The sequence below is a fragment of the Haliotis cracherodii genome, unplaced genomic scaffold (genome assembly GCF_022045235.1).
Source record: "Haliotis cracherodii isolate W230 unplaced genomic scaffold, xgHalCrac1.p SCAF_15, whole genome shotgun sequence".
Taxonomy (NCBI): Eukaryota; Metazoa; Mollusca; class Gastropoda; order Lepetellida; family Haliotidae; genus Haliotis; species Haliotis cracherodii.
Genome location: NW_027266270.1, coordinates 14,687,074 through 14,710,430, shown reverse-complemented (window position 1 = coordinate 14,710,430; position 23,357 = coordinate 14,687,074). Strand labels below are relative to the sequence as shown.

General features: G+C 39.1%; 1 protein-coding gene across 1 annotated transcript in view; it reads right to left on the bottom strand.

Moving 5' to 3' along the window:
* Positions 1 to 1,655: 1,655 nt before the first annotated feature.
* Positions 1,656 to 23,357, bottom strand: part of LOC139461844 (coadhesin-like) — a 74,457-nt gene continuing 52,755 nt past the window's right edge. Inside the window, exons 5-8 of the mRNA XM_071243322.1 lie at positions 5,748 to 5,939; positions 4,324 to 4,515; positions 2,088 to 2,204; positions 1,656 to 1,924 (exon numbers count right to left, since the gene is read on the bottom strand). Coding sequence (XP_071099423.1) covers positions 1,656 to 1,924; positions 2,088 to 2,204; positions 4,324 to 4,515; positions 5,748 to 5,939 — 770 coding nt within the window. The remainder of the gene's footprint in view (positions 1,925 to 2,087; positions 2,205 to 4,323; positions 4,516 to 5,747; positions 5,940 to 23,357) is intronic.

Below are 23,357 nucleotides of genomic sequence, written 5' to 3'. Positions count from 1 at the left end.
TAATTCATCTATTAAACTCTAAGAAAATGACGAAGATTCCACTCGTAACTGAAAAGTTATGTTTACCGAAGCCATTTGCATTCATCAGCAATTCATGTGCACACAAAACGTAGTAGTTTATTGTTTCACTATGTACGAAAGCCCAGTACCGTTACTGTGTAATATTTTTTTATGAATTCGAATCTATACCTACCAGCATTTCTGTCGGCTGATAACAGTTGAAAAGCATAGTTATTCAACACACAACTCCAAAAACGATTCTTGTCAATAAAGTTGTGTACACTAATTACAGGTAAGTTTGTGTCCTTGTGTCTCCTACTCTTCCGATGATTTGAATGGCAGACCATGGCAAGGGCAAGAAAATGTGTCATGAGTCCGATGCACGCGCACTGGACAACAATACTGTAAGTGCACCCAGTGGTTACAGTCATGATACTTGCACTGCCCCCATTGTACGAAAACAGTGAAGTGCATTGGGCCAGTTCTGCGGGCTAAAAGTGATGACGCGCAACAAGTTTCGTCATCGGATATTGGCGAGTCCTCACTGTCACTGCTGTATAATGAAGTGTGACGACGGACGATCTCTCCGAAGAAATCTCGTAGGCCTCGGATTTTCTTCAGCCAACAATTTTCGGTGCGACATGGGACTGGTTGATTCCTTTGTCATCCACGTTATAAATTTCTTCTGGTCTTGATTAGAAGTTCATCAACATACTTGTTGGTGCATTCCTTTGAACTAGCTTTAGCACGATGTTTCGTGAGAGACTTAATTGGCACTCCTAACTTTCAACTCCGGCCATCGCTCCAACAGACCATACATATAACCACTTGACAGATAATGGATGGGCCAGGTCACGTTTTCCTAAGCAAAGTTAGACCCTCATTGGATAAACTCTTTCCTGGTATATCCGTATCCGATGGATGCCATGTATGTTACATGGTCAACAAGTCTAGTTTTCTTGCTTCGCATCAAAAAATGGAGTCGCACCTGACTTGACTGTGACAGCATCAATCTTGACTTTTATCCTGTCTCTCAGTGTTTGCTCGGGTACAGAGAAGTTTAATGCCGCTTATGAACTGCAACTTTATTGGGGTTTTTTACATCTAAGTAAGCATTAGTCAAAGCTGTAGGCGAATAACTTTTGTATCCCTGTCGTGAAGGTGTCGGTGAACCCTATGAAAATGAGATAAAAAAAAAAGGCTATACGAGATGGCCCGAAACTGTTTCCATATATTTTTAATTTTAACAAACATACTAAAGTCACGTGACTTATGTTTATTGACATCTAGACAAGCAGACGACGAAAAGGGTGGTGCTTACGGTGTATATTTTATTTGATGTTTTGTAAACATGAAATTTTGTACGAGTGATCTATGGCTATTTATCTCAATGTTGGACATTTGGTTTTTCTGTACTTACGTGTAATACAGCGATTCGGAACACTTTTGTCAGCAGGGCGTGGCACTGCGTGTACATCAAAAGTACTTAATTTACGAGATATCACGATTACCGCGATCCACGAATCAAGGTTATCCACGAATTTAGGTAACGGTTCTGTACTTCCAGTCTATCCTTTTTGTGGTAGTTTATACGGGTGTCACGAGCCCTTTCTCACCAGCTTTGCTAACCATACAAAAGTAACCAAAGCCGTACTTTAAGCACAATTACGGATTATCATCTGATACGTGTCGCTATCGACAGCCGAGCTCGATGGTACAGCGTACCAAGCTGTTTTGCTCAAGTAGCAAGTCTTACTGTTAAATTCATAGTCCGCGGTTATACAAGTGAAATCCGATGCTGATAGACACAGGCTGGTGCACTCCTCTATTGTTTGAATGGAGGAGACAATTCTGTCATTATAACCAGCAAGGAGTTTGTCGTTAAAGATGGTGAAGCCTGATCCATATCCAGAGCTACCACAGTCTGAAATAAGAAGCGATGTATGACATGATTACTGGGGGTTGATGTTAATTACAATGGGGAGTTTCGGGGCAAAACAGGACTCATACATGAAGGAATTATCATGTTTCTTGGGTCAATAAACCATCCTATTGCCCGAATTGTATTACCTCAGATAAATACATACCTTGGACACAACTGCTGCCACTTTTCACATACATGATGTCACACACACAGTAGCCAGTATTGCAGACCACGTTCGTCCCAGAACAAGAGGAGGTGCACGTGCCAAAGTTAGGATTATCTATACAACAGAAAAGGCATTCATTTGAACAGACAGTATTAAAGTTACCATAATCAAATAAATAAACCTGAAAACAGCGTTTTCATATTCCCCCTAATGAGGCACATTAGATAGAACACATAAACTATGAAATGGTTGGTTGGTTGCTTGTTGTTTAACGCTGCACTCAGCAATATTCCAGCTATATGACGGCGGTCTGTAAATAATCGAGTCTGGACCAGACAATCCAGTAATTAATTTCATGAGCATCGATCCACGCATTTGGGATCGATGACATGCATCAAACCAAGTCAGCGAGCCTGACCACCCGATCCCGTAAGTCGCCTTTTACGACAAGCAGAGTCACCTAATACGGCAAGCATGGGTTGCTGAAGTCCTATTCTACCTCGGAATCTTCACGGAGCTTGTCGTTAGAGGCGACAAACGGGATCGGGTGGTCAAGTACGAAAGCCTATTAGGGCCAAATTCATTGATAACATTTTTTACTTAAAAGTTGTAATTACAAGTTTCTAAAGGTGTAATTACAGAACTTCAAATGTTTCGTTCATTCAGTGAAATTTCACATTTCTAACTCATAATTACACCTTTTCAAACCTGTAATTACACCTTTCAAAACTTGTTATTTCCATTTCTAAACTTGTAATTACGCCTTTAAATCTACTTATTCACCTTTAAAAACTTGTATTTTTATCTTTTAAACTTGAAATTACACTTTAAAAACATGTAACTACAACTTTTTATAAGTCGTAATTACACCTTTTTAGGGCCACCTATTAGGGCCAAATTCATTGATAACACTTTTTTTATTTAAAAGTTGTAATTACAAGTTGTAAATTAAGTTGTATTTACAAATTGTAAAGTTGTAATTACAGGTTGTAAAGGTGTATTTACATGTTATAAAGGTGTAATTACAAGTTAAAAAGGTGTAATTACGACTTTTAAAAAGTTGTAGTTACATGTTTTTAAGGTGTAATTTCAAGTTTAAAAGATGAAAATACAAGTTTTGAAAGGTGAATAACTAGATTTAAAGGCGTAATTACAAGTTTAGAGATGGAAATAACAAGTTTTGAAAGGTGTAATTACAGGTTTGAAAAGGTGTAATTATGAGTTAGAAATGTGAAACATTTGAAGTTCTGTAATTACACCTTTATAACTTGTAAATACACCTTAACAACTTTTAATTACAACTTTACAACTTCTAAATAAAAAATGTTATCAATGAATTTGGCCCTATTAGGCGTTCGTAGTCAAGCTTGCTGATTTGATTGATGCATGTCATCGTATCCCCCCAATTGCGTGGATTGATGCTCGTGATGTCAATCACTGGATTGTCTGGTCTAGAATAGATTATTTACATTGTAGACCGCCGTCACATAACTTGAATATTGCTGACTGGGGCGTTAAACAACAAAGTAAGTTCTGAGAAAACGTGCCCATTTCACACGGTATGCACTAAGGTGAAAAGCACGGAGCAAGGTACGGAAGCCTTTTCGGGCCATTTGTTTTTGGGTTTTTTTCGATACTATCTTGAAATTTCAAAAAAAATTGACGGGACCGATTTTGAAGTCTATTGAGAACATGACAAGAAACATCAGTGTAAAATTTCACCTGTCTGCCTTAAATAGTTTTGGAGAAAATGAACCGGACGAAGGATAATATCGAAATAGACACTGATATCGTAACATTAAATCATTGTTTTATTCTATCCATCGTCAATACTCTACGTTTCTCCCGCGAATACATACGATCACTTTGCAATGGAGTCGCTGTTGTTAACCAACGAATCACACCATGTGTTTGTGACGCGTGTCGCCGCTGGGATGTGATACGCTCGCCTTTTTATGAACACCTAATATCATCACCATTTGATTGTGATTCACAAACATGGATAAATGATTTAGTCGGAATTGTACAATCTTTAAAAAAGTGAGCGTACCCTGCCCCACAGGTGACACTCATCACAAACACGCTCAAAGGCAAGTCAATTTTTTACCTGGAAAAACACGGGATTATAAGGCACATAATTACATATTATTAGGCAATTACATCGGAATAAGTTAAATTCACTAATGAGTTAGATTTTCTTATAACCTTTTCTTATCAGTAATTCCAACCTTACCAGAGCACGAAGAGAAACCACAGTTCTCACTGGTCGTGCTGGAGAGAGTCTCCGAACAGTCCGCTCCTCCGTAAGCTGGAGCAGGGTTGGTGCAGGTTCGGGTTCGTGTCCTGGTTCCTGTTGCTGTGGTGCCGCAAGTCTGTAAACATACCAATGTGCCCCACGCACCCCAAGCGCTGACGCCTCCGTCAACTGAAAAATATATCGAAAGACCTGTTAGTAATAATCGATTCATTTGGAAATGTCCGCTGATCGATTATTTACAGACCGCCGTCATATAGCTGGAATATTGCTGACTGCGGCGTTAAACAACAAACAAACAAATTAGTTTCTGAGAAAACGTGTCCCCATTTTACACAGTATGCACTAAGGTGAAAAGCACGGAGCAAGGTAAGGAAGCCTTTTAGGGCCATTTGTTTTTATCGATACTATCTTGCAATTTCAAGATACAAAGCTTTTTGACGGTGATGTGTAAATAATAGAGTCTGGACCAATAATAGAGCATCGATCCACCCAATTCGGATACAAGGACATCCACCAACCAAGTCAGCGAGCCTGACCACCCCATCCAGTTTGTCGCCTCTTATGACAAGCACTGGTTGCTGAAGACCAGTTCTCCCCCCTCGATATAAGACTGAAATAATGCCGATGCGACGTAACCCGTGAAGATTCCGGGGTAGAATAGATGTTCAGCAACCCATGCTTGCAGTAAAAGGTGACTGCTTGTCGTTAAAGACGACTAACGAGATCGGGTGGTCAGGCTCGCTGACTTGGTTGATGCATGTCATCGATCCAAATTGCGTGGATCGATGCTCAAGATATCAATCACTGGATTGTCTGGTCCAGACTCGATTATTTACAGACCGCCGTCATATAGCTGGAATATCGGTGAGTGCGGCGTTAAACTAAAACACAACCAAACAAACAACCGATGCGACGTTAAATTTTAAACTCATTCACTCCGCCCTGGATCTTCACGGGTCTGAAAGGATTTGTAAGGCGTGAAGCTTCCATGGTTAATCACAGAATTCTTGCTATACGATGCGGCTAATCAGTTACGGTGACATTGTTGATAGTTTTAATTGCTTGTTAGAACTTTAACGCCGCTCTCAGCAATAATATATCTGTATGACAGCAGTCTGTACATACTGGACCAGACATCATGATATGTGTCTTTGTTGGTTGTTTAACGCCGCGCTCAGCAACATTCCAGCTGTATGACGGCGGTCCGTTAATAATCGAGTCTGAACCAGACAATCCAGGGTCGATCATGAGCATCGATTCGCGCAATTGGAATACGATGACATGCATCAACCAAGTCAGCGATCCTGACCACCTGATACCGTTAATCGCTTCTCACGACAAGCATAGTCGCCTTTAAAGGCAAGATTGGGTTGCGCAGACCTATTGTGTGTGATACTCACTCGGACATTGGGGCAAACCACAGTTGACGTCACCTGTTTCCGAGAGGCTTTCAGTGCAGCTTGCCCCTCCTTTTTCTGGAAACGGGTCCGTGCATGTTCGAGTCCGGCTTTTCGTTGTGGTGTGCGAGGTCCCACATGTCTGAGGGCAAGCTGGTCCAGTCCACTGGCCCCAGGCGCTGACACCGCCGTCAACTGAAGTCAATATAAAAATTGATTTCGTAACGTCAATGATTTCTTTTTGATTAGTCACTGGAATTTAATCAAATATATAATTAAACACTTAATTTTTAATTGATCTGCAAAATTGCCTCTCTCTCTCTCTACATAGGTTTCCCTTGAAGAAATTTACGAAATTTCTGCATTGGACCATGAAAAGGGGCCGTCATGTATATGCAAATTACAAATGGTTAAAAAGATTGTCTCGAAGAACGAAATATTCATTTTAATGAAGGTTCTCGAGGCTACATGCAAATTACTAAGGATATCAGTTAAAAAAAATAAAAGCAGGAAGGAAACTAAAGATATTCTTCAGATTCTTTAGATTGTGGAATTTTCTATCAATTCTTGAAATATGAAAGTCATCAGTACACATTGAACAATCTGTGTCGTTCCGGTGTTCTAGCCACATTCGAAGAACCGTGCTGATATCAGCATTATCATTCTTGTTTCCGTAACATTTGCGCTTACGTTTGTAATGGGCTGTGGTTATCTCTTGTGGCTGCAGTTTGATAGATTACTATCGCCTTGCTTGTACACAGAACAAGTAATTCAAAATTATCATGTCGTATTTATTACTTTCAACAAAATCTGTAAATGCACTATCGTGTCATGGTTTGTTACAAGCCACCGTCGCATGGCAGGAGTACTGCTGTGCGGCGTCAGGCAATAAAGACTTACTTCTTGAGCAAATTGTGTGAATGGCGGGAGCTGGCAGTAGGGCCGGGCATGCTTACCATTTTCGCGAACATGGTAAGCAAGTCCCTACTGCCATCTCCTGATTTAGGTTTAATGTTTGCACTCAGCAATACTCCAGCTATATGACGGCGGTCTGTAAATAAGTCGATTCTGGACACCATGACCATCGATCCACGCAACTGGGATACGATCGCCAGTGGTCCATTCATATAATTTTCACAGCTCCATGTATTTTGCCCTGAATGTCTAATGGAATATGTTTCTGCAAATAATCTGGACTGGTTATTTTCTGGCATTGACAATTAATATTCTAATGCCAGTTCCAAGTGTAACTTAAGAGTGTTTCTATTACCTGGTGCACAGGTTGAATACATGTTGAATCCTGATTCACTGACATACGTCATTGCTGCTGGTGTTGTGAGGGGCACGGTATATGCCACACATTCTCTACTGGCCTCCTTGTATCCAAAGGACTTTATCACTCTGAAGAGGGAGCAGCGCCCCGCACATTCGGCACGACTAGTCATATCAATCTTCGTCCACAGAACACCCCCACTAACTCTCTTGTTCTGGAAATCTGGCAGTGGCTTTACCTCGCATAGACTACAAACGAAGGCAGAACTTTTAACAAGACAAAAACCTCCAAAGGTTATCAAAATCAGTCGTAAGGGCATGATTGAAAACTGTCTCCTTCTTCACACTTGGCAACATGCAATATGCGTGGTGTTAGGGGTTGAACAGCTTAACAGCTTAAATCGATATACCTTTTCAATATGCAGATAACAAGTCATACACTACAACCGTGACTAACTGCGACTATAGAGACAACAAGCAGTTAAGGTATGTGAGACTTACAAGACAACGAAATCCCAGAAGTAACTTTGGTGGGATGTTTTGTTTCTCTAATTGTAAGAGTGTCTCTAGAGTCCTATGATAAAGACACCGCAGGAACCTACTTTGTGATGCATCTACTAACCTTAGATGACCTTTTACTTCTTGAAGATTGTTTTGTTTGTTTGTTGTTTACTATGGAAATGATTTTGTCGCTTTTATTACTATACGACCCGGGGTAGAATAGGTTTTCAGCAACCCACGTTTGCCGTAAAATGCTACTACACAGTAATAAATCTGCGTTTATATTTTATACATTTCGTGTTTATATTTTAAACACTACACTGCATAATAACAATATGACATGCGTACAGTTAGATCGCACATAGCCGTTAATACCTGAGCGTTTAAGTTTTAAACACTGTTAACTTGCAGTGTAAGAAATTACTGAAACATATATGATGTAAAGAGTCTGCCACGTAACATGTGTTTGGACGCAATATTTTAACTTTTTGATGACACGCCAAGTTGTAAAACTGATTTATCTGTTCAGTGTCATAGTTTTGCGGTTCAGTGTAAAACTTACATGTCAAAAAGTTGTACGCGGAGTTTTACTATCACCTGTAAGATATCTTAAGACTTATTCCTTCATGCCTGGTATGAGTTTTTAAAGTTGAATTAAAACATGAAACTGTCCAATGTTAAACACAGGTGTTAAGATCTACCATTCGCAGTCTAAACATACTGTGTTGAAAATACAATCCGCATTCGGGTCAATACACACCGTGTCGGAATTTCCCGATATCATGTGAATGCATATGACAACACTTCAAGCATTTACCACAATGAACTCTGGGTAGGAACGTGACATATGACGTCATATTTGTACGCCATTTTGCATCCGAGACACGTCTGGCAACGGTGTTTAGTAAATCTCTATTCTTTATGTAGAACAATACCACAAGTTATAGTTACAACACACCAAGACGAGTTGTTTGGGCAGTAAGAGCACGGTTTGGCTTGGCATTTGATTGACAGACAAAAGGACCGAGGGGCGGAGCCCCGAGGTGATACTTTTGTCTGTCAATCAAATGCCAAGCCAATCCGTGCTCTTACTGCCCAAACAACGAGTAGGTGGGTGTGTTGTAAGTGACTTGTAGCACGGGTTGCGACGGTCATTCCAAAATTGCGCGAGTTTGTGTAAAATTTAGTGACGTTGAATATGACGTCACATGCTTTCTAACTTCGAACCGTTCCGAAAATACTGCGTCATTTTGAAGCAATCGTTCGAAGTGTAACCATGTGGACTGATGAAATTGATGATATTACTTTGACTCAAGCTGCAGACGTGATCGAAATGAACTTTGCACTAGATCAAATAACGTTATCGCAGGCTTTCAATGTATTTGACATTAAAAGCGAAGACATGGATATTGATCTTGATATCAACTTTGAGATCGACTACGACCCGTTAGATGAGGACTAAAATGATTCAAAACGCTTCCCTAAGTCTGTTTCTGAACAACACATAGCATCTTTATTGAAAGACAGTGAAAGTAAGAACACGCGCAGCAACACGAATTGGGCTCTACCAGTTTTCAATGAATGGAAAGATATTCGGTCTCGACAAATGAAAGTGCCCGCGTTGAAGGATTTTACTGCTGATGATGTAAACACCTACATGTCAAGATATGTTCTCGAAGCAAGAAAACAAAACGGAGATGAATATCCTCCAAAAACATTGTTTCAAATTGTAACAGGACTGTTACGTAACATGCGAGATGAAGGAAATATTCATGTGAACTTCTTGGATATAAAACAATTGCAATGTTTGCGTTTTAGACAAGTGTTGAATGCTGAAATGAAAAGACTGACTGCAAAAAGTCTTGGAACCAAAATCAAACAAGCCGAACCAATCACTGAAGAATCCGAAAACACACTTTGGGAGAAGAACATGTTAGGAGACAGTACATCACAGAGCCTACTCAACTCTGTCTTCTATTATAACTGCAAGCTCTTTGGACTCTGTGCATGTGACGAGCACAGAAGTTTACAAGTTGAACAGATAATCGTGGATAAAGATCAAATCGGAGATTATATTGAATTCAGAGGGACGACGGCGAAGAATTACAACGGCGGTCTTTATCACCGTTCAGTGGAGGCCAAGAACATACGTCATCATACAACCGGGGATCTGCCGAGATTGTACAATACTTACCTGTCGAAAATTGGTAACACTGGACCATTTTACAGGCGACCACTGCCAGAGAAAGACAACGACAACCTACGCTACAGCAGCCAACTGATCGGTGTGAACAAACTTAAAACTTTAATGAAGAAAATGTGTGAAAGTGCTGGAATAGAAGGATATTTCACGAACCACTCCGGGAAACGTACTTGTGCAACGCGTTTGTATGAAGAGGGCATCGAAGAGCAGGAAATCATGCGTATAACTGGCCACAGAAGCACAAAGGCAGTGAGAAAGTACAAAAGACCGTCGCAGGAAATGCTGTCATCTATTGAAAACGTATTGGATCCACCCAAGAAAATCAAACTTGCCCCAGACTCGGAGGTGATCACGCCAAGTCATCCTACATTGGATTCCAAGCCACACGCAGTTGTGAACGGTGAGAAAGAAAATCAACCAACTTATTACCTAAACTGTGTTTTTAACTTTTAATCTAATCAAGTGTAACCTTAGCAAAATGCGTTCTGTGTCCAGTTGACAGTTACATTGTAATCTCTTAATAAAGTTATAAACATTTCTATTGTTTATTGTGGTTTATTTACGTTATTACTCTTGAACACGGTGTACAACACTAAAGAAACATTGTTGTAAGTTTGAAATTTCTCAAGCTAGTAGGCGGGGCTAGCTGATCTTGGCATCAGCCAATGGTAATGACCTTTAACAAACCGTGCTCTTACTACCATGATACAGCACGGGTAAGATCAAAGGTACCGCGCGCAACCCGTGCTACAAGTAATACTAACAACTTTATTTTGATAGGCACAATGTTGTTCATGATATGTTCTGGTTATTTTAGACTTTTTAATCACTTAATCTAGGCCTAGTGAGAGTTTATGGGGAAGGTCACCAAACGGCCGGGCCTAATGCTATCAGCCTAAGATTATTATATTTCATGTTCCCAGTTATTCTTCGTACCCTCGAGGGGGGTTGAAGTAGCGTAAAATTATTGTCCCCCTAAGAGGGTATGTAAGTCCCCAACCATTCGTAGTATTTTTATGCATACCAGACTTTTAAATCGTAGTATATTTGTTAGTTTTATTCAATGGCTAAACTTGCATATAATCGCCAGCGACTGAAGGGATGGTGTAAATCCTACCGGGATCCTTGCAGGAAGCAAAGGCACTGTAAGTCCCCATGGTCCCTGGTGTGGTGATCTCCCTTTAGTTTAACTGTTCTGCAACTAGTTTTAAATCTTATCTGTGATATTCTAGTTCTCATACTGTCCTTTGATGACAGATTTTTATAAAGTTTAAATATTTGTATATTTCATGTCAAATTTCTCGTCACGATATGGCTGAAATATTGCCGATGTGACGTAAAGCAGTACCTCACTCACTCTCAGGTATAGTAATATCACATCATGCTCAAAGTGTCTTAATCCCGTCAACATTTGTCTCGACATGGACTGCTCTATGTGTTATTTTCATAGTAACAACCACAGGCAAAATTTGAACAACATCATACGAAACCACAAGAATGACCCACACTTTTTAGTGTCATGTACATGGAATGGTTGTTGTTACACGACAAAGAGTATAACAGCATTCCGCAAACATGATTTCAAAAAGCATTCACAGAATGAAATGCAGGATCTAGATGGTAACGATACTGGATTAGAGACAGTGTTACCTGACCCAGACACACTTTCTTCACTTCCAACTCTATCACACAAATGTTACACAGAATTTAATTTTGTAACGTCCTTACAGGCAAAACATAGTTTGTCAAACAGAGCAGTTGATGCCATCATTGGCGAGACATGCCACCTGTTGGAAGAGAATTACAAGCTCATTATGGAGAAGGCTAAAGAATGTTTAGTTCAGCATGGCCTCAATGACAAACTCTTAGATAATATTGAAAATGACATGCATTTTGAGGCATTAGCAAATCAGCACAGAAGGGGAAAACACTATTAAGAACATTGCAGATTGATAGACCCTGTAAAGGTACTACTACATCAGTAAAACGATGCAGGGTGTTACGAGAACCAAGATATGGCTACATCATTCCTTTTGAAAAGCAAGTAAAGTCACTGCTTAAATTACCAGAAATTAGGAAATGGCAACAACAATCACATGTGTCTACTTCAGACGTGATGTTTGACATGTGTGATGGCATATTCTTCAAAGAACACCCATTGCTTAGTCAAAAATCGAATGCATTGCAAGTTATGATGTACACTCATGACATTGAAATCACAAATCCTATTGGAAAACATGTGAAAAAAACACAAAATTACAGTTTTTTACTTCTCACTGGGAAATATTCCACCACAATTTCGTATAAAACTGCATCGCCACATTCTAGTTATACTTCCTTTCTGATGTTTAATGGAAGAACTTAGCAGTGATTATTATCATGTGAGGACGCTTGTGGTCTTCTTGTTGAAATCTCTAGATGACAACATAAATATTTTCTTTCACAGGGACTTGGGCCATTTATTTCATCCTTCCTGTGTATGGAAAATGAAAGTGACAGAGAAAAGGGTAGAAAAACCGCTTCAATATTAGTCCACCACGTAAGTCATGAAGTAAGAAACTTCATCTATTGTCCAGTATGTGACCCTTCAAATCATATTTAAGTGAGTGACTTGGGTTTAACGCCACTTTGAACAGTATTCCAGTTATATAGCGGTGTGTCAGCTTAATTTGGGAGGAGGAAACCCACGAGACCCACGATGCAGACAAACGTAGAAACATAATCGGGGCGGACTGGGATTCAAACTCACAATCACAGGTTTTTGGTGTGCCAAGGGACGCACCTCTGCACAACGAATTGAGACGACTGGGCCACCCGTGCCCCTCATATTTAAGGTCATATTAATGAGAAGCATTGCTCTAGTAGTATTTTATACATTTTTTTTTAAATTAATGCTATACAATTCGGTCTCACTGGGATCTTGCATTGTTTATTTGATTATTTCAGGATTTTTCACCAGACGAAGTAGACAAGGCTGAACAGAAAGTGTCTAACGAACATTCACCAAGACTGATGGTGTTTGTGAATGATGATGCAATTACTCATGCCATTGTCAAAGCTGATAATGTAAACCACTCTTCTTGTCCAACATCAGTCTGTTGGGGAAGTGCAAATACAAGTTCTAAAGGAAAAATGATTGAGTAATTTATTTCTGACAACAACCTGTGTATATTTAATGATGATTCTGCCACATATTTACATCCAGCCACTGGCTCGTATTCTGCCCTCGATCTGTCACTTGTATAATGAATTTGCATGGTCAGTCCATGATGACCTCTGCGGGAGTGATCATTTTCCCACTATACTTAAAACTGTTAATCCTACTGATGAACCACCATCATGCAGGTGGAACTTTACCAAGGCTAATTGGTCCTTATATAAGGTACTGTGTACTGACAAAATAAGACATGATATTTTCCAGAATATTCCAGATCCGATACAGTTGTTTTCGGATTTACTGAATGACATTGCTGACCAAACCATTCCTAAGTCCTCTGCGAATCCCCATATTCGTAAACCATGGTTTACTAATGACTGCAAACAGGCCAGAAAGTGTAGGAAGAAAGCAGAAAAATATTTTCTCCCACATCCTACAGTCCATAATTTGGATAGGGTCAAAATTACAAATGCCAAGGCACGTCGTTCTTTTACACAAAACAAGCGACAATCTTGAAAGAACGTCTCCAAGATAAATTCCCGTACACCCATGTCCAAGGTGTGGAACATGGTTCAGAAAATAAAAGGCAAAGGCTCAAAATCTTCTGTTCATCATCTTAAGGATGGTGATCAGTTATTAACTAATAAAACTGACATTGCAAATAAGCTTGGAGAAACGTTAGCAAAACATTCTTCAACATCAAATAATGTCCCGGAGTTTCAAAAAATTAAGAAACAGCAGGAAAAGATCAAAGTAAATTTCACTTCTGATTATGGTGAAGACTATAATGAAGTCTTCTCATTACATGAGCTACACAGGGCCCTTGAGCAAGCTCATGAAACAGCAACGGGTGCTGACGACATACATTATCAGCTTTTAAAACATCTACCTGAATCCTGTCTGGAGACACTTTCAGATATATTTGATCAAATATGGATATCTGGGAATTTTCCTCCTTCATGGCATAATGCCATTGTAGTTCCAATACCAAAGCCTGGCCGGGATCATACAGATCCCTCTAACTATAGACCTATATCCTTAACAAGTTGCGCGTGTAAAAAACATGGAACGAATGGTAATAATAGAATAATTTGGTATCTGGAAACCAAAAATATAATTACAAATATCCAATGTGGTTTCCGAAAAAATCGAAGTACTATCGACCATTAAGTACGCTTAGAATCCTTTGTGATAAATGCTATTGTAAACAAACAGCATGTAGTGTCAGTCTTTTTTCGATCTTGAAAAGGCCTATGATACTACTTGGAAGCACGGCATTCTAAAGGATTTACATGATTTTGGTTTGAGAGGCCGTTTGCCTCATTTTATATCACAGTTTTTAACTGACAGACAATTTCAAGTCCGAGTGGGTTCAACCCTGTCTGACCATTAAACTCAGGATCAGGGTGTCCCACAAGGCAGTATTTTGTCTGTAACATTATTTAGTATCAAGATAAACAGTCTGTCAAACGTTAAGAATGATTCCATTGATGGGTCGTTATTTGTGGACGATTTGAACATTTCTTGTCGCTGGAAAAACATGAACACTATTGAGAGACAATTGCAGTTGTGTCTCAATAAAATCCAAAAATGGTCGCTTGCTAACGCCTTTAAATTTTCTAAAACAAAAACTAACTGTATACACTTCTGCAGGAAATATAGACAGCACAAGGACCCAGAACTATTTCTATCTGACACACCCATAAAGGTAGTTGAGGAGACTAAGTTCTTGGGGCTTATTTTTGACCGCCACTTGACATTCTTGCCACATATAAAATATCTCAAGGCAAAATGCCTAAAAGCATTAGACTTATTGAAAGTCGTCTCAAACTCTAAGGGGGGCGGGGATCAGACAACCCTTCTCCATTTATACAGATCTTTGATCCGCTCAAAATTAGACTATGGTTCCATCATTTATGGTGGAGCCTGTAAAAGTAACTTACAAAAACTGGACTCAATTCATCACCAGGACTTGAGGCTCTGTCTGGGAGCTTTCAGGACCTCTCCTGTTGACAGTCTCTATGTGGAGGCTGATGAGCCTTCATTAAAACAACGCCGTTTATAAATTGCTTTACAATATATCACAAAATTAAAATCAAATCCGTCTAATCCAGCCTATGATTGCATATTTAATCCTCCCTACAAGGACTTATTCCATACAAAACCAAAGCTTGTTCCTCCACTAGGGATTAGAATAAAACCTCATGTAACAGCAGCAAATATTGACCTTGATTTTGTTGCACCGTACCGTTTACTATCTACTCCTCTTTGGCAAGTAATCCACCCCGTTGTAGACCTCACACTTATTAATTTTAAAAAATCAGACACAAATCCGTTAGTCTTTCAGCAAGAATATATCCAGTTGAGATCAAAGTACGATTCTCACCGCTCCATTTTCACTGATGGATCCAAGGATGGTGGCAAAGTTGCCAGTGCTACCATCGTTGGATCAAAAACTATTTCTTCCAGATTACCAAACAATTGTTCTATCTTTACTGCTGAGGCCAAGGCTATTCAAACAGCTTTGGAGTATATTCAGACACAAAATATCTGCAAAAACTTCATCATCCTCTCGGATTCTTTGTCATGCCTACAGGCATTAAAAAATGTCCGCTCAAATCATCCACTCACTCTTGATATTTTAGAATTACACAATACTCTTGCCACTGGCCAATACGACATCGTCTATTGCTGGTTACCCAGTCATGTTGGAATCACGGGTAACACTATGGCTGATGCTGCAGCAAAAGCAGCTCTCAACAAATCTGTGACCCCACTTCTTATACCATACAGCGACTACAAACCTTTAATTATATGCTATATCAAAGTCCTTATGCAAAAGATGTGGGACACCCAAGTAGGTACAAATAAATTACATGCAATAAAACCAACTATCGGCTACACCTACATGGGTTGTCAGTCCAGATTTGAGGAGGTCATTTTACGACGATGTCGCATTGGCCATAGGAGATACACTAACGAATATTTGTTGAAAGGTGAAGATCCTCCATTTTGTAGCCCTTGTTATGAGAGAATCACGGTCAAGCATGTCCTGCTTGACTGCATTGATTTTTCCATCACAAGGGATAAATATTTCAAAATTACATCCGTAAAGGATCTTTTTAATCAAATCAGTGCTCCTTTAATTATCGTTTTTTTTTTAAAAAAATAGAATTAATAGATAAATTTTGATTATAGTATGTACAGTATAAAGTAAATGATTTTTAATTTGGTGGAATGAAATCATAACTGAGATTGTTAATGGCTGTATCTTCACAGGGGGTTGAAGTATCGTAAAACAATTGTCCCCCTGGGAAGGTACGTAAGTCCGGTATCCTTCAACGTATCATTTCATTTCTCTGTGATTTTAATCGTAGTATTTTTGTTGATTTTACCTCTTTGGCTAATCTTTCTGATTATCGCCAGTGGCCAGAGGGATCGTGTAAATCCTGCCGGGGTACCATGTAGGTAGCAGAAGTACCGTAAGTCCCCATGGTCCCTAGTATGGTGGCCTAATTTTGGTTGCTGGCGATCTACAGCCCCTTTTTTATATTGTGTCGTCTGTTATAATCTGATTATTTTATTATTCTATAACTAGTTTTACAATTATAATCTGTGATATTTTGCTAGTTGTTGTACTGTCCTTCGACGACAGGTCTTAATATATTATATAAATACATAACTTGCTCAAGTCACGATATGGCTGAAATAATGCCGCTGTGACTTAAAATTTTAACTCACCTCACTCACCTCACCTCCACCTGTTGGCAGTGTACTATATTGCTTGGATATTCTATCCAAGACAGTATTCTCAGATTCTTGGCCTCTTACAGCAATTGGTTTTGGGTGAAGTGTTCACTGAACAGAAATCAAAAAAGTATCTGCGGTTTGCTCACATTTTGACTAACTTGTGGCCTGTAGAACAGAAGCTCTAAAGCACATCGCATTAAGTCTCATGGGACATCAGACATCTGACTTAGATTTACTTACAGCGTTTAGTGTTATATTGATTGTTCAACATAGTTTTGCTATTCAGAGTTAAAGTTTAATTATGCAAAACACAATTCTTATTGTCACAATAATGGTACTATTCCAATAGATAACATTAAGGTTCTTGGCCTCTTACAGTAATTGATTTTAGGTGAAGTGTTCACTGAACAGAAATAGAAAATTCAGTGTCGTGGGACATCAGACTTAGATTTACTGACAGCGTTCAGTGTTATATTGATCGTTCAACATTGTGTGTTTTAATAGTTCTGCTATTCGGAGTTAAAGTATAACCATGCAAAACACATTTTCTATTGTCACAATAATGATACTATTAACTTTCGTTGTGAATAGAGCTTGTGTCATCCAGGTACGTCACGTTTCAAAAGATGATATAAACAGGCTGTCAAGAATAAATCTCATTACTTTCTAAAAATCTATTTCGTGTTGACAGCTTTAGTCTGATTATATTATACAGATAATGTCCACAGTTTCTAAATGTCCAAGGATCTCTCTCTCTCTCTATCTATCTCTCGCTCTGTCCTAGATCCATGAAGGCTGCAGTACATGGACATCAGATGTACACACTTTTACATCTTCTTTGACAGTACTTGTTTACTTGAGTTTAATCATGGGATCAATACATTGTTCTGTCGCAAAGTCGTTCTTTGTTAGCGTACAGGGTGTATTTCCCTTGCCCCAAATCTTTTTTCCACTTATATGTGTACTTGATATATTCCAAACATGGAGCTGCAATAGAGAAGTCACATGTGATTATATGACCTACAGTTGATCCGGGGTAGAATAGTTCTTCAGCAACCAATGCTTGCCGTAAGAGGCGACTGTGCTAACGGGATCGGGTGGTCAGGCTCGCTGACTTGGTTGATCCCAATTGCGTGGATTGATGCTCATGATATGATCAATCTCTGGATTGTCTCGTACAGGCACGATTATTTACAGACCGCCGTCATATAGCTGGAATATTGGTGAGTGTGGCGTTAAACAACAAACCAACCAACTTTACTGCTGAGTCCAAAGCTATCCTAACAGCTCTGATTTATATTAAACATCAAAAACAATCTACCAATTTCATCATCTTCTATGATTCGTTTTCTTGCCTTGCACGTGTCTCATCATATCACCCATTTTAGAACTGTATAATAATCTTTCTACTGGCCGATGTGACATCGTTTCTTTTGCTGGTTACCAAGTCACATTAGCATAACAGATAACTGAAAAGCCGATGCTGCTCTTGACGATTCGTTATTTATGACACCCCATTAGAACCATAATAGCTCTTCCCCCGTGTGGACCCAGGGCAGAATGTGTCCACAGCCTCCCATTGCTGGTCGTATGAGGCAACTAAAATGAGCAACCTGTTTGCCGTGGGTTGCGTTCCTGTGTCGGTGGAGGAAGGGATTCTGGTGGTTGAGGGCAATGGAGCCAGGAACCAGTATTTTTTTGCCCAACACACCACTTTGACCCTGACTTCACCAAGACTGGTGGTAGGATGGGCCCGGTCTTATCAATCGGCTGGTCATGCCAGGCCCTGTGCATAATATTGTGTTTGCACAAATGTGATTTATATGCGAGGACCAGGGGTGTCGAACAAATATATTTCACCATGTCACTTATACAATCTGGTTCAACTCGAAACGAAAAAAAGACACGACACAAACAAAAAATCACAAAATATAGATTCCTGGTCTCGGTTCTTGGTGATTGAGGCGTCTGATTATGAACCAATTCAATTATATCCTTTTGCTGTATCTAAAGCTGTGTCAGGAATATGTGGAGAGGTGAGAAATGTAACTCGTCTTCGGAATGGCTCTCTTCTTGTTGAGTGTGACCGAAGACAACAATCTCTAAATCTTTTGTCAGTAAAACAGTTTGCAAATGTTGAGGTTGTGTGTCCGCTCACAGAAGACTAATCTCATGTCGGGTCATTGTTCGAGACCGAGCGCAATGCCTTTCTGATATGACCGAACAAGAGATTCAAGCTGAACTTAAAGATCAGGGTGTAACAGCTGTTAAGCGTTTCACCAGAAAAGTTAAAGGTGTTATCAGATAAACAAGTACTTACTTTCTAACTTTTGCCAGCACGTCAATTCCACAGTCTATTAAGGCTGAATATTTTAACAACGGAGTGGAGGTGTTTGTCCCCTCTCCACTCAGGTGTCATACATGTCAACAGTTTTGGCCACAGTTCTAAATCGTGTCGCAGCTCTGCGGTGTGTCAACGATGTGGTGAACACCATGGCCACGGTTCTAAATCGTGTCGCAGCTCTGCTGTGTCATCGATGTGGTGAACACCATGAAAATTCTGAATGTCAAAATTACGTCAAATGTGCTAACTGTGGTGGCAGCCATGTTGCCTCATCAAAGTCTTGTCCTGAATGGAAACGCCAATCAGAAATCGTTAAAATAAAGTACAAAAATAACATTTCATTTTCCGAAGCAAAGAAACTCTATCTCAACCAGACAAAAGCTCCCTCAACTCTAACTTACTCTACTGTGGTCAGTCGACCTGTCTCAACTACATCTATCACGTGTCAGACTGACTTAACATGTTTAAACTCAGATCAGCCTGTTAAAACCATTTCAATTATTAATCCCTCATCAGCACATTCAGAAACTCAGACCATGAATCTTACTGTGGAGCAGAATAAACCAGCTACCATGGTTCAGGCTGAGCAAATTACTGACACACTAGAACTTGCTCACTTGTCAAAGAAACAAAGGAAAAAACTTACTTAAGTACTCACGGAAATAAAAAAACTTTTTTCGATCTCAGATATTAAATAAATGCAGTTAATATAGAAAATATATAAATATTTAAACAACTCAATGAGTATTAATTGGGCCTTGGCACAAATACAGTGTATCAAAGGTTTTTATGTCTTTTTACACGAAAAAGTGTGTAAAAATATGAACGAAACAGACTATTGTGAAACTGAGCATAACCAGGTGTTAGTAGATCAAGGTGAATGTCCATGACCTATGACACCTTGACAACAGGTGCTTGAAACCCACGTGCAAGTGATTTGTTAGTGGTTAGTGATTTGTGAGTGGCATTGTGGGATAGTGAATCATCGTCATAATATCAGAACGTAAAACTAATATATTCCCTTCTCAAACAACACCTTACATGTCATTATTATTATGTACATAAACATAGCTGTTATTTTTAATGTTGTTTTGATAACTTTTTCTCAGGCTTATTTGAATAATGCCTATAGCCTGTTTCTGTCATGTCAATTTGGACTTAGTTCTATTTTTGAATGTTGAAAGTGGCTACAAATTACCTCCTGTAAAGTACATTTGTATCAAGCACTGAGATAAAACTAGCAAATCCAGTTCTTCTCCAGTTGTTTTGTTATTTCGTATTTACATCTACGTAATGCTTTGTGTCGATTATTAAATCCAGCAAAACAGGTTTTTTTATTTCCATGTGTACTTTAGGCAAATTAAATCTAGGACATCTTCTCCTTCGGACCTTACTGTACATAATTCGTTTGGTCCTTTAGACATGGATGTTACTTCATCCCAGGACAGAGGAAGGAGTGTTTCTTCTTCACGTTCACGCGGTAGGTCTCCAATTGAACCACCATAACTGGCTCGATGAATTTGATCCAATGGAATTGCAGAGGACTCAGAAAGAATTTTAATGAGATACTCTTATTTGTTCAAGATTATAAACCATCTGCATTTTGTCTCCAGGAGACATATTTTAAACATACAGATACTTTTGACCTGAGACGGTATAATGTCATCATTCATTTTCTCCTCCGGGTGACAAAGCGACTGGAGGCTCTACCATTTTAGTCAGGCAGGATGTCATTCATAGCGCTGTTCATCTGAATACTAACCTTCAAGCCGTTGCTATCCGCCTTACCTTGAACGTAGCATTGACTTTGTGCTCTTTATATTTACCACCTATATATGCTCTTCTAAAATCTGATCTTCAGAATCTATATGATCAGCTCCTTAAGCCCTGCATCATCATGGGCGATTTAAATGGGCATAACCCTCTATGGGGAAGTACAAATACACCATTAAGCGGAAAGTAATTGAAGATTTCATTTCTGATAATAATTTATGCATTTTTAATGATGATTCACACACATATTTACATCCTGCAACTGGAACGTATTCTGCCCTTGAACTGTCTCTCGCAGATTCAACTGTTTACAATGAATTTGAATGGTCTGTGCATGATGACCTTTTTGGAAGTGATCACTTCCCCAAGGTCCTAAACTATCTTCAACCGGATGATGAACCACCCAGATCTCGTTGGAATTTCACAAAGGCAAATTGGTCTTCATATGAAATATTATGTGGTGAAAAATTGAAACCTGACAATTTCAGAAATGTACCAGATCCTATCCAGTTGTTTTCGAGTCAACTGAATAATATTGCTGATCAAACAATTCCTCTGCAATTCCTCATATTCGTAAACCATGGTTTAATAATGACTGCAAACAAGCAAGAAAGTGTAGGAAGAAAGAGGAAAAATATATCCGCAAACACCCTACAGTACATAATTTGAAAAATGTTAAAATTACTAGTGCAAAGGCACGACGTGCTTATAAACAAAATAAGCGCAAATCTTGGAGGAACTATGTCTCCAAAATTAATTCACTTACACCCATGTCCTAGGTGTGGAGCATGGTTAAAAAAATAAAAGGCAAAGGTTCAGGATCCACTATACACCATCTTAAGGAAGGTCATCACTTACATGTACTAACTGATAAAACTGACATTGCAAATAAACTTGACGAAACTCTTGCCAAACATTCTTCATCGTTAAATTATGTTCCTGAGTTTCAGAGATTTCAGAAACAACAGGAAAGGAAAAAGGTTAATTTTGATTCTAATAACGGTGAAGATTATAATGAAGTATTTTCATTGCATGAGCTACATACTGCACTTGAGCAAGCTCATGATACTGCTGCAGGGGATGATAATATCCTCTATCAGTTGTTGAAGCATTTGCCTGAATCGTAGCTACAGATATTTTTGACCAAATATGGACCTCAGGGAATTTTCCACCATCATGGCATAATGCCATTGTAGTCCCAATACTAAAACCTGGCCGGGATAATACAGATCCCTAAAATTACCGCCCTCTACCTTTAACCAGTTGCGTTTGCAAAACCATGGAACGAATGGTAAACAATAGATTAGTATGGTATTTGGAAACCAATAATCTAATAAAAAATATTTAATGTGGTTTCCGCTGAAAGTCGAAGTACTATAGATCATTTAGTACGGCTAGAATCCTTTGTCAAAAATGCTAATGTATGCAAACAACATGTAGTGTCAGTTTTCTTCGATCTTGAGAAGGCCTACGATCCTACCTTGAAACATGGTATTCTAAAGGATTTACATGATTTTGGCTTGAGAGGTCGTTTACCTCATTTTATATCACAGTTTTTATCAGACAGACAATTTCAAGTCCGAGTGGGTTCCACCGTCTGACCATTATAATCAGGATCAGGGTGTCCCACAAGGCAGTATTTTGTCTGTTACATTATTTAGTATAAAACAAGTCTTTCAAAAGTTTTAAGTGATTCAGTGGATGGATCCCTTTTCGAGGATGACTTTAATGTTTCTTGTCGTGGTAAAAATATGCATACAATAGAGAGGCAGTTACAAATCTGTCTCAATAAAATTCATAAATGGTCTCTTAAAAATGGGTTTAAATTTGCTACATCAAAAACTAATTGTATACATTTGTGCAGAAAATATAAGCCACATAAGGACCCAGAACTGTATTTGAATGGTACCCCTATCAAAGTTGTGAAGGGGGCCAAGTTCTTGGGACTTATTTTCGATAGCCACTTAACGTTTTTACCACATATTAAATACCTTAAAGCTAAATGCCTGAAGGCACTTGATTTGTTGAAAGTCGTTTCTAATTCGAAGTGGGGAGGGGATCAGACAACACTCTTGCACTTGTACAGGTCCCTGATCCGTTTAAAACTTGATTACGGCTCCATCGTCTATGGTGGAGCCTGTAAAAGTACACTACAAAAATTAGATACTATCCATCACCAAGGCCTGAGACTTTGCCTTGGAGCTTTCCGAACATCTCTTATTCATAGCCTGTATGTGGAGGCGGATGAACCATCCCTGAAGCAACGCCGTTTAAAATTGTCATTACAATGTATCACAAAATTATCTTCTAATCAATCAAATCCAACTTTTGATTGAGTTTTTCGTCCTCTTTATGAAGAACTCTACAACAAAAAGTCACGTCTAATTCCACCACTTGGAATAAGGTTACAATCTCATATTTCTGCTGCTAAAATACATCTTGATAATATAGCCCCAACTCAGCTTTTGTCTTCTCCACCGTGGCAGGTTGTTAGACCTGAGGTGGTGATGCTGTAGCCAGCGCTACTCTCATTGGATCCAAGACTATATCGCAACGACTACCAGACAACTGTTCCATTTTTACGGCCGAGTGAGTGAGTGAGTATGGTTTAAC